At 46.2% G+C, this 15,892-nt stretch overlaps 1 protein-coding gene across 1 annotated transcript in view; it reads left to right on the forward strand.

Moving 5' to 3' along the window:
• The window catches only part of POLN (DNA polymerase nu), a 419,903-nt gene that overhangs the window by 356,728 nt on the left and 47,283 nt on the right, over nt 1-15,892 (forward strand). The window contains exon 22 of the mRNA XM_029592374.1: nt 12,825-12,892. Coding sequence (XP_029448234.1) covers nt 12,825-12,892 — 68 coding nt within the window. The remainder of the gene's footprint in view (nt 1-12,824; nt 12,893-15,892) is intronic.

Consider the following 15,892-nt stretch of genomic DNA (forward strand, 5'->3'; position numbering starts at 1 on the left):
TAACGTCTGTCAAGTAGGTGACTGGGTAAAGCAAGTGACTGGCGCTGCCTTGGAGGAAGAAGGTCTTCTGATCCAAGAACATCAACCTGGTGCAGCAGGAAATGATCCTGTAGCAAGGATCTGCTCTCCAGGTGGTGCATTGCCCTCTCGCACCAAGGATGTGTCTCCCAGGGCTACTGCCCAAGAGGGAAGGGTTAGGGCGGCCATCATATATGGTATTTTGATTATTAGGAATGTAGACAGCTGGGTGGCCTGTTAACATGCCTACCTGTGCGAAGGTGACAGACCTCACGCATCACCTAGATAGGATTTTAGACAGTGCTAGGGAGGAGCCGGTTGTCATGGTACATGTGGGCACCAGCAACATAGGAAAATGTGGGAGGGAGGTTCTGGAAGCCAAATTTAGGCTTTTAGGTAGAAAGCTGAAATCCAAAACCTCAAGGGTAGTATTCTCTAAAATGCTTCCTGTTCCATGCACTGGTCCCCAGAGGCAGGTTGAACTCCAGAGCCTCAATGTGTAGATGAAATGATGGTGCAAAGAAGAGGGATTCAGTTTTGTAAGGAACTGGGGAACCTTATGGGGAAGGGGAATCTTTTCTGAAGGGATGGACTCAACCTTAACCAGGGTGGAACCAGGTTACTGGTGCTAACTTTTAAAGAGGAGATAGAACAGCTTTTAAATTAAATCAAAGGGGAAAGCCGACAGTCGTCCAGAAGTGCGTGGTCCGGAGGGAGGTATCTGCAAAGGATACAAATGAAGCAATAGAGGTAGGGCATCCCAAAGTGAGGTTCCAATAATAAGAAAAGTAGTTCAAGTGCCTATAATTAAAGACTCATCTGAGCTAAAAGATTCCAATTTATCCCTGTTAACTGAAAAACAGAATGTTAATACAAACAAAAAACTCACTTTGAAATGTTTATATGCTAATGCCAGCAGACTAAGAAGTAAGATGGGAGAGTTAGAGTGTATAGCAGTGAATGATGACATAGACTTAATTGGAATCTCAGAGACATGGTGAAAAGAGGATAACCAGTTGAATAGTGCTATACTGGGGTACAAATTATATCACAATGATAGAGAGGACAACTTGGTGGCAGGATGACGCTTTATATCCGGGATGGAATAGAGTCCAACAGGATAAAGATCCTGCAAGAGACTAAATGCACAATTGAATCTTTATGGATAGAAATCCCTTGTGTGTTAGGGAAGAGTATAGTGATAGAAGTATACTTCCATCCACTTGGACAAAATAATGAGACGGACAGTGAAATGCTAAGAGAAATTAGGGAAGCTAACCAAATTGGTAGTGCAGTAATAATGGGAGATTTCAATTACCCAATATTGACTGGGTAAGTGAAATATCAGGATATGCTAGAGAGATAAAGTTCCTGGATGGAATAAATTACAGTTTTATGGAGCAATTGGTTCAGGAACTGATAAGAGAGGGAGCAATTTTAAATCTAATTCTCAGTGGAGTGCAGGATTTGGTGAGAGAGTTAACGGTGGTGGGGCCACTTTGCAATAGTGATCATAGTATGATCAAATTTGAATTAATGACTGGAAGGGGGACAGTAAGTAAATCCATGGCTCTAGCACTAAACTTTCAAAAGGGAAAATAAAAACTGAAAGGTGCAACTAGAAAGGTTAAGAGTGTGCAACAGACATGGACATTGTTAAAAAATACCATCTTAGAAGAGCAGCCCAGATCTCTTCCACACATTAAGAAAGGTGGAAGGAAGGACAAATGATTACCGACATGGCTAAAAAGTGAGGTGAAAGAGGCTATTTTAACCAAAAGATCATCATTCAAAAATTGGAAGAAGAAAATAGGATAAAGCATAAAAAGTGACAAGTTAAATGTAAGACATTGTGAACACAAGCTAAGAGAGAATTTGAAAAGAAGCTGGCTGTAGAGACAAAACTAATAATAAAAATGTTTTAAAATATATCCAAAGCAGAAAGCCTGCAAGGGAGTCAGTTGGACTATTAGATGATCGAGGAGTTAAAGGAGCACTTAGGGATAATTAAACAAATTATTTGCTTCAATGTTTACTGAAGAGGATGTTGGGGAGATACCCATTCCAGAGACGGTTTTCAAAGGTGATGATTCAGATGAACTGAACCAAGTCACGGTGAACCTGGAAGATGTGGTAGGCCAGACTGACAAACTGAAGAGTAGTAAATCACCTGGACCAGATGGTATACATCCCAGGGTTCTGAAAGTACTAAAAAATTAAATTTGAGACTTATTTCAATTGATTTGTAACCTATCATTAAAATCATCCGTTGTACCTGAAAACTGGAAGATGGCCAATGTAACCCCTTATTTAAAAAGTGCTCTGGGTTGATCTGGGAAACTATAGACCAGTGAACCTGACTTCAGTGCCAGGAAAAATCTTAGAAACTGTTTTAAAGAATAAAATCACAAAACATATAGAAAGACATGGTTTAATGGGACACAGTCAGCATGAATTTACCCAAGGAAAGTCTTGCCTCACTAAGGGGTAGATTTTATAAATCTGCGCCCTTGTGTACTTTTGTTCTCGCACCAGGCGCAGCCTGCACGCGCCAAGCCGCACAGCCTTCCTCCATTCCCTCCGAGGCCGCTCCGAAATCGGAGCAGCCTCGGAGGGAACTTTCCTTCCACCTCCCCCCACCTTCCCCAGCTTCCCCTACCTAACACACTCCCCCAGCCCTATCTAAACCCCCCTACCTCTTGTTGTACAAGTTACGCCTGCCCGAAGCAGGTGTAAATTGCGCGCGCCGGGCCAGCCGCCGGTGCACGATTCCCAGGCCCGGGAGCCATTTCAGAGGCCTCGGCCATGCCCCCAAAACGCCCCCAGGCCGGAACCATGCCCGCGGCCCCGCCCCCAAATCACGCGCCGCCGCGACACGCCCCCCCGACACCTCCCCCCCCCCCCCCAGGAAAGCCCCGGGACTTATGCGCGTCCCGGGGCTTGCGACCACCGCCGAGCCTACTCAACATAGGCTTGGCGCGCGCATTGGGTACTTGCCAGGTTTTTGAGGGGTACGCGCATATCTTACGCGCGTACTCCTTTGAAAATCTGGCCCTAATCTCCTACATTTTTTTTTTTGAAAGGCTGAATAAAGCATATGGACAAAGGTGAACCAGTAGATGTGGTATATTTGGATTTTAAGAAGATGTTCAAAAAGTCCCTCATGAGAGGCTTCTAAGAAAACTGAATTGTCATATGTTAGGAGGCGATGTTCTTTTGTGGATTTTAATCTGGTTAAAAGACAGGAAACAGACAGTAGGATTAATTGGTCTGTTTTCACAGTGGAAAAATGTAAATGGTGGAGAGCCTCTGGAATCTGTACTTGGATCGTGCTTCTTAATATATTTATAAATGATCTGGAAAGGAGTATGACAAGTGAGGTGATCAAATTTGCGGATAACACAAAATTATGCAGAGTAGTTAAATATCAAGCGGATTGTGATAAATTTCAGGAGGACCTTTTGAAACTGGAAGATTGGGCTTCCAAATGGCAAATGAAATTTAATGAGGACAAGTGAAAGGTAATGCATATAGAGAAAAATAATCCTTGCTATATTTACACAATGTTAGGTTCTGTTTTAGGAGTTACCAGCCAGGAAAGAGATCTAAACGTCATAGTGAATAATACATTGAAATCATCGGCTCAGTGTGCTGTGGCAGTCAAAAAAGCAAACAGAAGTTTAGAAATTATTAGGAAGGGAATGGAAAATAAAACAGTGGGTATCATAATGCCTCTGTATCGCTCCATGGTGAGACCGCACCTTGAATACTGTGTGCAATTCTGGTCGCCACATTTCAAAAAAAGATATAGTTGCACTAGAGAAAATACAGAGAAGGGCAACCAAAATGATAAGGGGCATGGAACAGTTCCCCTATGAGGAAAGGCTAAAGAAGTTAGGGCTGTTCAGTTTTGAGAAGAGACGACTGAGGGGGGATATGATAGAGGTCTACAAAATAATGAACGGACTTGAACAGATTAATGTAAATCGGTTATTTATTCTCTGAGATAATAGAAGGACTAGGAGGAAACCCAGGAAGTTAGCAAGTAGTTCTTTTAAAAGAAATTGAAGAAAATTATTTTTTGCTCAGCGCATAGTTAAACTCTGGGATTCATTGCCAGAGGATGTGGTTATGACAGTTAGTGTAACTGGGTTTAAAAAAGGTTTGGATAAGTTCCTAGAGGAAAAATCCATAAACTGCAATTAATTAATATGCAAAAGTAGTTTGAGGTCTATTTAATGATTGGATACTTGCCAATACTTGTAACCTGGATTGGCCATTGTAGGAAACAGGATGCTGGGCTTAATGGACCCTTGGTCTGACCCAGTATGGCATATCTTATATTCTTATGTTGACAGAATTTGCTGCTTCCAACTGGCACTTAGGAGCATTTATACATTACATATAGGGAAATTGTCAACCCCTATGGTGTTGCAAAACATTCATTGACAGAGGAGCTGCATCAGCAATGCTGAACCGTGGCACAACCATGCTTAGCACAGGGAGAGGAACACAATAAGTCAAGTCCTCTGATGTAATAGCGATCAGCTTCCTCAGTTCCAGTATGAGTCTTTTGTAGGCAGAGATGATGTTAATGGAGTACTGGATGGCAAGACCTCTGATAATGATGATAAACTTGACTGCCGACAAACCCTCCTTCTTGAGTTGCGAGATTTGAAGAGCAGGTCCTGTTGCAAGAAAATTAGAGCACTGTTCATTGATGGATCTGACAGTTGCGGGAGGACTGGGATTCCATGAGAAGGTATTTCTGAAGTTTTCTTCGAATACACTCTACCAGTGAGGTCAATCATTGCCTCAGGAGGTTCTGCGTAAAAATAAAGGTCAACAAATAGGTTGCAGGTAATACCACTCTTTTTGATCCTGAAGTTTCCTCCTGGATCTTTGGGGTGCCAGCTCATTTGGAACCAGGGTCAAGATCTGTCATCATGATCTTTCATTTGCAACAATCCAGGGATTTTTTTTCCGCTGTTTTATATCCCCTCCCAACTTACTTTTGTCCAGTAATTGCACTGATAGTGCTCAGCCTGGAGCCTTGTAAGAGGCTCCTTCCAAAAGCCTGCAATCATGAGCTCTAAACCCAGCCACTAGATTTCACCACTGGAAATGATAATGATTTCTTCACCCAAGAAGATAAATATAAGCATCCTCAGCCTCAGCTAGCCCAAGTGATACCTTTTCATTTGGACTCATGTTCTGTCTTGTGTCCTGGTTACAAATAAGTGCCAAGGTATGCAGCAGAATTCATAGTAGAAATCTGACAGAAGCCACAATGTGAACACTTCTGCTATGGTCCTTAGAAGTGGACTGAGACCACCAGCTCATTTTTCATTTAAGCCCTTACTGACCTGAGCTGGATTTAAACCAGTGAGTCAGAGGTGAAAGACTCTGCATAAGAACATAAGAAATTGCCATGCTAGATCAGTCCAAGGGTCCATCAAGCCCAGCATCATGTTTCTAACAGAGGGCAAACCAGGCCACAAGAACGTGGCAAGTACCCAAACACTAAGAAGATCCCATGCTATTGATGCCAGTAATAGCAGAGGCCATTCCCTAGGTCCTGATTTTATTTTATTTGTTTTATTTATATGTTATTTTATATTCTATAGTATTTTATTCTTGTTTTACTATAGTATATTTAATATTATTTTCTGATTGATTTTATTTTTGAAATCATTGTAAACCGTTTTGGTCAATCCTGTATTGTTAAAGACAGTATAGAAATGGCTTAAATAAATAAATGGACTTCTCCTCCAAGAACTTATCCAACCCTTTTTTAAACCCAGCTACACTAACTGCACTAACCACATCCTCTGGCAACAAATTCCAGAGCTTAATTGTGCGTTGAGTGAAAAAGAATTTTCTCCGATTAGTCTTAAATTCCCTGATCCATCCAGTTCCTACTTTAGTGGACTAATTTAATACTAAATAATTATATTATTTATTGAACTTGACACATTTACAACTAGCTTTCAAGAGCTATATTTTTTTCATATTTACTCATTTTGGGGCAGATTTTTTAAAAAGTATGCGCGTGTGAACAAAAGTACGTGTGCGCGCAAGGCTGCGTGCGCAAGGCTGGGCAAAATCGGCACCCTGTGCACGCCGAGCCGCGCAGCCCCCCCACCTTTCCCTCCCTTCCCCTATCTAACCCACCCCAAGCCCTAACTAAATCCCCCTCCCCTACCTTATTTCGTTGAGTTACACCTGCCTCTGGCAGGCATAACTTGCGCGCGTCACCGGCTCCCTGCCCCAGCACAGGCCACTATGCCGGAGCACTCAGCCCTGCCCCCGGACCGGCCCCCAAACGCCGGGCCGCCCCCGATACGCCCCCCCCCCCAAGCAAAGCCCCGGGACTTACGCGTGACCCGGGGCTTTGTGCGCGCCGGCGGCCTATGCAAAATAGGCCGCCGGCGCGCAGGGCTTTTAAAATCTACCCCTTTGTATTGACCTGATTAAATTGCCTAATATACAGGTTACATTACTATGGCTGTGTGGCAGTATTAGCTTTTTTTCTTCCAGATGGTTTCATTTATTCATGTTTCAGTTTGTTTAATTTACTTAAACTGAAGTAAACATTAAAGAAAGAAAAGAAAAAAAAGAAAAAAAAGAAAGTGTCCCCCTTTCTGTTCTAAAACAGCAAAATTAATGAACATTTCTATACCGCCCTCACCCCCTCCCCCCCCCCCCCCCTCTCCCCATCTCTTAACCAGTTTCTGAGGTGTGCAAAGTAGAAAGAGGCAGGAGTAATCCCGGTTTGAAAATTGAACTGGCCTGACCTGACGCCCATAACATTTTTAAAATTAGAATCCAGTAGGGCAGGAACAACTGGGGTTTGATCTTGCCCCTTTCTACTTTGCAGATCCCAGGAAGGGGATAAGAGACATCCAGGCAGATTGGGGCACAGATGGGTAAGACCTGAGTGGGGGATGGGAAAGTAATTTTGTTGTTTTGATGGCTGCAGGGGGTTTTTGTTGTTGACTATCTGAAATGAAAGCCAACAAAGAAAAACAAATGTGAGGAGTTTGTTCATGTTATGTTTAATGAAAATGAAACAAGGGTGTTTTGTTGAATTTTTCATTTTGTTTAAAAACAAATGCACATCTCTAAGAGGATGGGGAGGCGGGTTACTGTCTTTCTAGGGGAGTGAGAAAGTAGAGATAAATAGCAGAATTCACAGCTTCAGGAGGATATTAAATGTCCTGACCCCTTGTGGGAGGAAAGTTGGAGAGGGGATAGATATTATTTTTGTTGTGCACATGCCACTGTATTTGTTGCATTTGATGATGATGTGTTGTAAGCTGCCCTGAAACCTTTTTAGAGGATGACATATAAATTTTTTTAAAAAGTCATATCTGCTAAGGGTTGAGAAAGACCATATGTCCCTATTAAATACCTAAGTGAGTGTTTCAAATTTTATGTGCATTTTAACAGCAAATGTCTTACTTTTTTGAGTAAGTTTTTAAGTTTCCATTTATTTATTTATTTGGATTTATTACCTTTTTGAATATGGAATTCACCCACAACCTATTAGAAAATAACATAGCAGTCACTATAGTGGTAGGTTTAACAACTTAAAAGGTCTAGTCTGAAGAGGTGGATAGTAAGGACATCTGAAGTGAAAAACATCACAACAAGACAATAGGCTGTAGCAGCAAATTCCAGCTACTCATAAATGGTGCAAGGGTGTTTTTAGTAGTCAGTTTAAGATGCTCAGAGATGGTGTTGCACAGGTTGTCAGTCATTTTAAGGCATGGAAGAAAGCCAGTTATCTGCATTCCAGGATGGAGATAGTTATGGGTTTAACATTAAAGAACTGGTGGAAAGGCCAGGCTTTTCTTGGTTCCTGAAGTGGGAGTAATCCTGCATTTAGTGGAGCTCTTCTGGGAGAGAGTTCTAGGGATGTGAATCATTTTTCAACGATTAAAATTATCGTCCGATAATGTTAATATCGTCTTAAATCGTTATAGAACACGATACAATAGAAATTCTAACGATTTATCGTTAAAAATCGTTAAATCGTGTTAGTGCGCACTAACTCGATTTAGTGCGCACTAACTGAAAATGATACAAATAAACACTTTCCAGGTCACTGAAGGTCAGTTAGGAATGAATATGTGTTCCTATTGGCTGGCTGCCCTCTTATCTATTGATGTTACCAAGGTTACCACTGAGGTGATGGTTGGGGGGATGGGAAATGGAACTGGAAACTAACGAACACCAACAGAAAATGAAACAAAGTGTTCACACTTCCCAGGTCAGTAAAAGTCACTTAGGAATGAATATGTATGTATGTATTCCTATTGGCTGGCTGTGCTCTTATCTATTGATGTTACCAAGGCTAACACTGAGGTAATGGTTGGGGGGATGTGAAATGGAAACAGTTGGAAGCTTGACAAAAAAAGTAATGTAATGATCAGCACTCACGTGACTAGAACTTGTTTGTTTATTATTTTTGTTAGCAGGCACCTGAAATGCTAGTGCATGTTGAATTTGCCAATCACTGTGCATTTTAGAAAGGTGGTCCTGGCTGGAACTGTACACAGTTCAAATATATGTAATTGATTGTTGGTAAGTGTATTTTTTAAGTAGCCACACTGGCACAAGTATGTTCACTTTTCCTCCTACTTAACTCACTAGCTCAGCTTTGTAAGAAGGGCTTCTCTGCTTGTGTGTTGTTTTTGTTTGGTGTGAGGAGAGCAGAAACATCAGATCTTTATTCAATCTACTACAGTCATCTCTTACAGTGCCCTATCCCTATTAATACCAGGAGTGTTGTGATCTTCCTGCACACAGTGCCCTAACCCTGATACCAGTCTGAGACAGCTCCCTCCCTGCATTACTAGTGAGAGGCTGGCTTCACAGACAGGGGGGAGCTGCCTGACCCTCACTCCTGACTTCCCCCATGTCCCAGCTAGTGAATGGTGTGTGGGTGAGGTGGGGGGAGGATGGTGAAGTCTGAGACAGCTCCCTCCCTGCATTACTAGTGAGAGGCTGGCTTCACAGACAGGGGGGAGCTGCCTGACCCTCACTCCTGACTTCCCCCATGTCCCAGCTAGTGAATGGTGTGTGGGTGAGGGGGGGGGGGGAGGATGGTGAAGTCTGAGACAGCTCCCTCCCTGCATTACTAGTGAGAGGCTGGCTTCACAGACAGGGGGGAGCTGCCTGACCCTCACTCCTGACTTCCCCCATGTCCCAGCTAGTGAATGGTGTGTGGGTGAGGTGGGGGGAGGATGGTGAAGTCTGAGACAGCTCCCTCCCTGCATTACTAGTGAGAGGCTGGCTTCACAGACAGGGGGGAGCTGCCTGACCCTCACTCCTGACTTCCCCCATGTCCCAGCTAGTGAATGGTGTGTGGGTGAGGGGGGGGGGAGGATGGTGAAGTCTGAGACAGCTCCCTCCCTGCATTACTAGTGAGAGGCTGGCTTCACAGACAGGGGGGAGCTGCCTGACCCTCACTCCTGACTTCCCCCATGTCCCAGCTAGTGAATGGTGTGTGGGTGAGGTGGGGGGAGGATGGTGAAGTCTGAGACAGCTCCCTCCCTGCATTACTAGTGAGAGGCTGGCTTCACAGACAGGGGGGAGCTGCCTGACCCTCACTCCTGACTTCCCCCATGTCCCAGCTAGTGAATGGTGTGTGGGTGAGGTGGGGGGAGGATGGTGAAGTCTGAGACAGCTCCCTCCCTGCATTACTAGTGAGAGGCTGGCTTCACAGACAGGGGGGAGCTGCCTGACCCTCACTCCTGACTTCCCCCATGTCCCAGCTAGTGAATGGTGTGTGGGTGAGGGGGGGGGGGGAGGAGGATGGTGAAGTCTGAGACAGCTCCCTCCCTGCATTACTAGTGAGAGGCTGGCTTCACAGACAGGGGGGAGCTGCCTGACCCTCACTCCTGACTTCCCCCATGTCCCAGCTAGTGAATGGTGTGTGGGTGAGGGGGGGGGGGAGGATGGTGAAGTCTGAGACAGCTCCCTCCCTGCATTACTAGTGAGAGGCTGGCTTCACAGACAGGGGGGAGCTGCCTGACCCTCACTCCTGACTTCCCCCATGTCCCAGCTAGTGAATGGTGTGTGGGTGAGGGGGGGGGGGGAGGAGGATGGTGAGTCTGAGACAGCTCCCTCCCTGCATTACTAGTGAGAGGCTGGCTTCACAGACAGGGGGGAGCTGCCTGACCCTCACTCCTGACTTCCCCCATGTCCCAGCTAGTGAATGGTGTGTGGGTGAGGTGGGGGGAGGATGGTGAAGTCTGAGACAGCTCCCTCCCTGCATTACTAGTGAGAGGCTGGCTTCACAGACAGGGGGGAGCTGCCTGACCCTCACTCCTGACTTCCCCCATGTCCCAGCTAGTGAATGGTGTGTGGGTGAGGTGGGGGGAGGATGGTGAAGTCTGAGACAGCTCCCTCCCTGCATTACTAGTGAGAGGCTGGCTTCACAGACAGGGGGGAGCTGCCTGACCCTCACTCCTGACTTCCCCCATGTCCCAGCTAGTGAATGGTGTGTGGGTGAGGTGGGGGGAGGATGGTGAAGTCTGAGACAGCTCCCTCCCTGCATTACTAGTGAGAGACTGGCTTCACAGACAGGGGGGGAGCTGCCTGACCCTCACTCCTGACTTCCCCCATGTCCCAGCTAGTGAATGGTGTGTGGGTGAGGGGGGGGGGAGGATGGTGAAGTCTGAGACAGCTCCCTCCCTGCATTACTAGTGAGAGGCTGGCTTCACAGACAGGGGGGAGCTGCCTGACCCTCACTCCTGACTTCCCCCATGTCCCAGCTAGTGAATGGTGTGTGGGTGGGGGGGGGGGGGGGGAGGAGGATGGTGAAGTCTGAGACAGCTCCCTCCCTGCATTACTAGTGAGAGGCTGGCTTCACAGACAGGGGGGAGCTGCCTGACCCTCACTCCTGACTTCCCCCATGTCCCAGCTAGTGAATGGTGTGTGGGTGAGGGGGGGGGGAGGATGGTGAAGTCTGAGACAGCTCCCTCCCTGCATTACTAGTGAGAGGCTGGCTTCACAGACAGGGGGGAGCTGCCTGACCCTCACTCCTGACTTCCCCCATGTCCCAGCTAGTGAATGGTGTGTGGGTGAGGGGGGGGGGGAGGAGGATGGTGAAGTCTGAGACAGCTCCCTCCCTGCATTACTAGTGAGAGGCTGGCTTCACAGACAGGGGGGAGCTGCCTGACCCTCACTCCTGACTTCCCCCATGTCCCAGCTAGTGAATGGTGTGTGGGTGAGGGGGGGGGAGGATGGTGAAGTCTGAGACAGCTCCCTCCCTGCATTACTAGTGAGAGGCTGGCTTCACAGACAGGGGGGAGCTGCCTGACCCTCACTCCTGACTTCCCCCATGTCCCAGCTAGTGAATGCTGTGTGGGTGAGGGGGGGGGGGAGGATGGTGAAGTCTGAGACAGCTCCCTCCCTGCATTACTAGTGAGAGGCTGGCTTCACAGACAGGGGGGAGCTGCCTGACCCTCACTCAAGCAGAGAAGCCCTTCTTACAAAGCTGAGCTAGTGAGTTAAGTAGGAGGAAAAGTAAACATACTTGTGCCAGTGTGGCTACTTAAAAAATACACTTACCAACAATCAATTACATATATTTGAACTGTGTACAGTTCCAGCCAGGACCACCTTTATAAAATGCACAGTGATTGGCAAATTCAACATGCACGTGTCTGCTAACAAAAATAATAAACAAAGAAGTTCTAGTCACGTGAGTGCTGATCATCACATGTCAAGCTTCCAACTGTTTCCATTTCACATCCCCCCAACCATTACCTCAGTGGTAACCTTGGTAACATCAATAGATAAGAGCACAGCCAGCCAATAGGAATACATATTCATTCCTAAGTGACCTTTACTGACCTGGGAAGTGTGAACACTTTGTTTCATTTTCTGTTGGTGTTCATGAGTTTCCAGTTCCATTTCCCATCCCCCCAACCATCACCTCAGTGGTAACCTTGGTAACATCAATAGATAAGAGGGCTGCCAGCCAATAGGAACACATATTCATTCCTAACTGACCTTCAGTGACCTGGAAAGTGTCTATTTGTATCATTTTGAGTTAGTGCGCACTAACTCGAGTTAGTGCGCACTAACAGGGAGTTAGTGCGCACTAACTCGAGTTAGTGCGCACTAATCGGAAAAAACGATTTTTAACGATTTTTCAACGAAATAATCGTGCCAAACACGATTTTCTTCTCCTGCCACACGATTTCTATCGTTAAGACGATATGGAAAACGATTCACATCTCTAGAGAGTTCCAGAGAGCAGGTGCTCCTCCCAAGAAAAGTTGTTGATGGAGTGATTAAGGAGGCTTCGAGTGAGGATCTTAAGCTCTGGAAGATTTGTAGAAGGCCAGCTTCTCTCTCATTTAACTTGGGTCATTACCTTTTAGAGCCTTGAGCAAGGTTTGGCAGGGAAAAATGTTCTACCAGAGAGGTGTCATCTTGCTTTCCTCTGTGATGTGTTATTGTGTGTCTTATGTGGCTTATTCTTGTTTTTAATTTATGATCCCTTTCATTGAAGTAGCGTTACTGTCCACATGACCTGCATTGAATACTATATGTTATATTCATAGAGGACCATGAAAGAGTCTGAAGGAATTCTATAATATAATAAAATCCTGGAGCTGGGCCTGCTTACAAAGCTTGTAGTTCTATCTTAACATGTGCTGTTATCATTTTCCTAATTTAGGAGCACTTACCTAGAGATATCTACTCTGTAATTTAACTTTCTTCTCCATCCATTTCCAGAAATTCTAAAAACACTAAAAAATGTAATTGTTATTGATTGGTTTCAGGCTGATTGCCCAGATTCATGATGAATTACTATTTGAAGTGGAAGATTCTCAGATCAAGGAGTTTTCAGGTTAGTTGTAACCAAACACAATCATTACACTTCTAAAACTATATAACATCACAGAGCAGAAACAGTAACACATTTCAATAATTTTATTGTTAAACATAATGCGGTTCATATTCCTTAGGTATCTTGATTTGGAACCCAAAGGACAGTGACAAAATATAACATTTATTCAATACCAGGATATCATGTGGCCAGACTGAAATCCTTCCACTGTCTTCCTTCTGAGCTCACTGGGGGAGGATAGCGATTGAATGATATGTATATGGCTCCTGCTCATATACTCCCCCTAACTACTGGATTCTCCTCCCACATTCCAGATCACATAAAAAACTACTCTGGTCCTTCTTTGATCTCACATGTCAATCATTCTTACTTGTGTCACATCAAATTTATAGTGTCTGCTGCAAGATTAGGGTGTGCGCCATTGTTAGACTAATCTCATCACTCAGGTTATTAAAGAATTTGGTTTTGCCCCATTATCCATGCTACAGATTATTTGAACAGCTCTGGAGAACAGTTCTGCATTATTCTTGTAATGAGAACAAAATGACTTGCTCAATGCATTTCATCATTGTATGAACACAAACTGCAACAGTTCTCCCAGGACAAGCAGGATGGTAGTCCTCACATATGGGTGACATCATCAGATGGAGCCCTGTCGCGGAACAATTTTGTTAAAGTTTCTAGAACTTTGACTGGCATACTGAGCATGCCCAACATGCCACCAACCCTGCATCCAGCAGGGGTCCCCCTTCAGTTTCTTTTTTTCCGCGTAGCAGTTGCCTCGCAGTTCTTAGGAGCTCTGTGAGAATTTCTCACAACTTTTTCCTCAAGGAAGTTTTTCTCATATTTTTAAAAAATTTTCCCTGTCCCGGGATCCCCCATCGACTGCCGTCCTCCGATAATGCCGATAAGGTTTTACCACGTTCTTTGCGGTCGGTTCCCAGGGGTGCTTCCATTGGTGCCCTACAACCACCGACCGTGCGCTGCCCCCTTTTTCTCGAAATGGTGACCAGTTTTCGGAAGTGCCCCGAATGTTAGAGGACAATGTCCATTACAGACCATCATGACGTCTGTGTCTTATGCTTGGGGCCTTCCCATGATGTCCAGCAGTGCACCAGTTGTGCCTAAATGACCCCTAAAGGCTGCCAGGCCCGCTTAGAAAAGACAGAACACCTGTTCGCATCTAAGCACTCATCTCAGTCTACTCCATCCAAGACTGCACCGACTCAGAAGCCTTCTTCTTCATCGACTCCGTCTCCATCGACGTCTCAACACCATTGAGACACCAGTGACCAGCCGTCACCAATATCTTCGTGCTCAAAGGCATCGACATCCTCGGTGCCGGAGAAGAACCGGGCCGAACATCGGGAAAAGCACATTCATCGACACCGACATGAGCCTTCATCCGATACCGGTACCGACAAGCTATCGACATCGATTGAGTCGCCATCCAAGACGTCCCGGGAGAGGAGCCCTCATCCTCCTCTGGACCTGGGACACCGAGGCATTCCCCACCTGCAACGGTGCCGGGAGCTGAGACTCCACAAATTCCTGTGGACCCTCCGGCAATGCCTAGTCAGCCTCCAACCCCGGCCACTGTGTTGCCCAACCAGCCTTCCAGGAGGAATTGGACCGGATGGTCCAAGAGGCAGTCCTTCAGGCACTTCGAGGATTCCACTCACCACCGGCGCAGACTCCCATGCCAACGCCTGATCTGGTGCCTACTATGCTGGCTCCACTCCTCGAGCGATTGGACACCTTGATCGGTGCACTTCCATCGGTGCCCATTCTTTCCGGACCAGCGGCTCCTCCGAGACCATCGATTCCTCCACTGGCATCGATCCTGATTCCTTTGTCTTTGGACGAGGAAGAGTCTCCACCAATGCCAGAGCGGATTCCAGGGCCATCAGATGTGCTTCCACCCCGACGACCATCGAAAATACTGATACCATCGGTGCCACTGCCGTCCTCGGTACTGCCTCCCCCTGTTTCAGTGCCTCCATCTTTTCAATCGGTGCCACCTCCAGATCTGGCTGGATTTGGACCTCTGCCTCCATTTGAAGGCCTGCAGGGTGGAGGATATCCACTATATGATCCTTGGGGTGATGATTCCTCTGACTCTCAAGACTCCGAGGACCTTCTTTCAGAGCCTTCACCCCCAGAAGAATGCCGCCATTCTCCTCCAGAAGACCTCACATTTGCTAACTTTATAAAAGAGATGTCTGAAACCATCCCTTTTAAACTACAAACATAGGAGGATGCCAGGCATAAAATGCTGGAGGTGCTTCAGTTCATGGATGCCCCCAAGGAGGTGATGGCAATTCCAGTCCACAAAGTTTTGCTTGACCTGTTACACCGTACCTGGGAACACCCTGGTACAGTCTCTCCGGTGAACAGAAAAACTGATGCCACGTACCTGGTTCAGTCAGCTCCAGGTTTCCAAAAACTCCAGCTACCCCACCACTCTGTGGTGGTCGAATCTGCCCAGAAGAAGGATAAGAGGTCCCGCCCCATTCTTCTGCCCCTCCTGGCAAAGAGCAAAAGTCTTTGGAAGCCTTCGGCCAAAGAGTGTTCCAGGGATCTCTGCTTATGGCACATATAGCAGCTTACCAGCTATACATGACACAATACTCAAGAAATTTCTGGAAACAAGTCCAAAACTTCTCCGAGACCCTGCCAGAAGAGTTTCAGGAAGGACTGACTACCATCCTCCAGAAAGGGCTTGATGCTGGGAAGCACGAGGTCAGAGCAGCGTATGACATTTTCGAGACTGCCTCCAGAGTGTCAGCGGCGGGTATAAGCGCCAGACACTGGGCATGGCTCAAATCTTCTGACTTATGCCAAGAAGTCCAGGTCAGGTTGGCAGATCTTCCATGCACAGGGGACAATTTGTTTGGCAAGAAAATTTAGGAGGCAGTGGCACAACTAAAAGATCACCACAAGACCTTGTGCCAACTGTCCACTGTTCCCTCGGACTTCTTGCCCACCACCAAGAGACCA

This window comes from Rhinatrema bivittatum, chromosome 1 (assembly GCF_901001135.1).
Source record: "Rhinatrema bivittatum chromosome 1, aRhiBiv1.1, whole genome shotgun sequence".
Lineage (NCBI taxonomy): Eukaryota > Metazoa > Chordata > Amphibia > Gymnophiona > Rhinatrematidae > Rhinatrema > Rhinatrema bivittatum.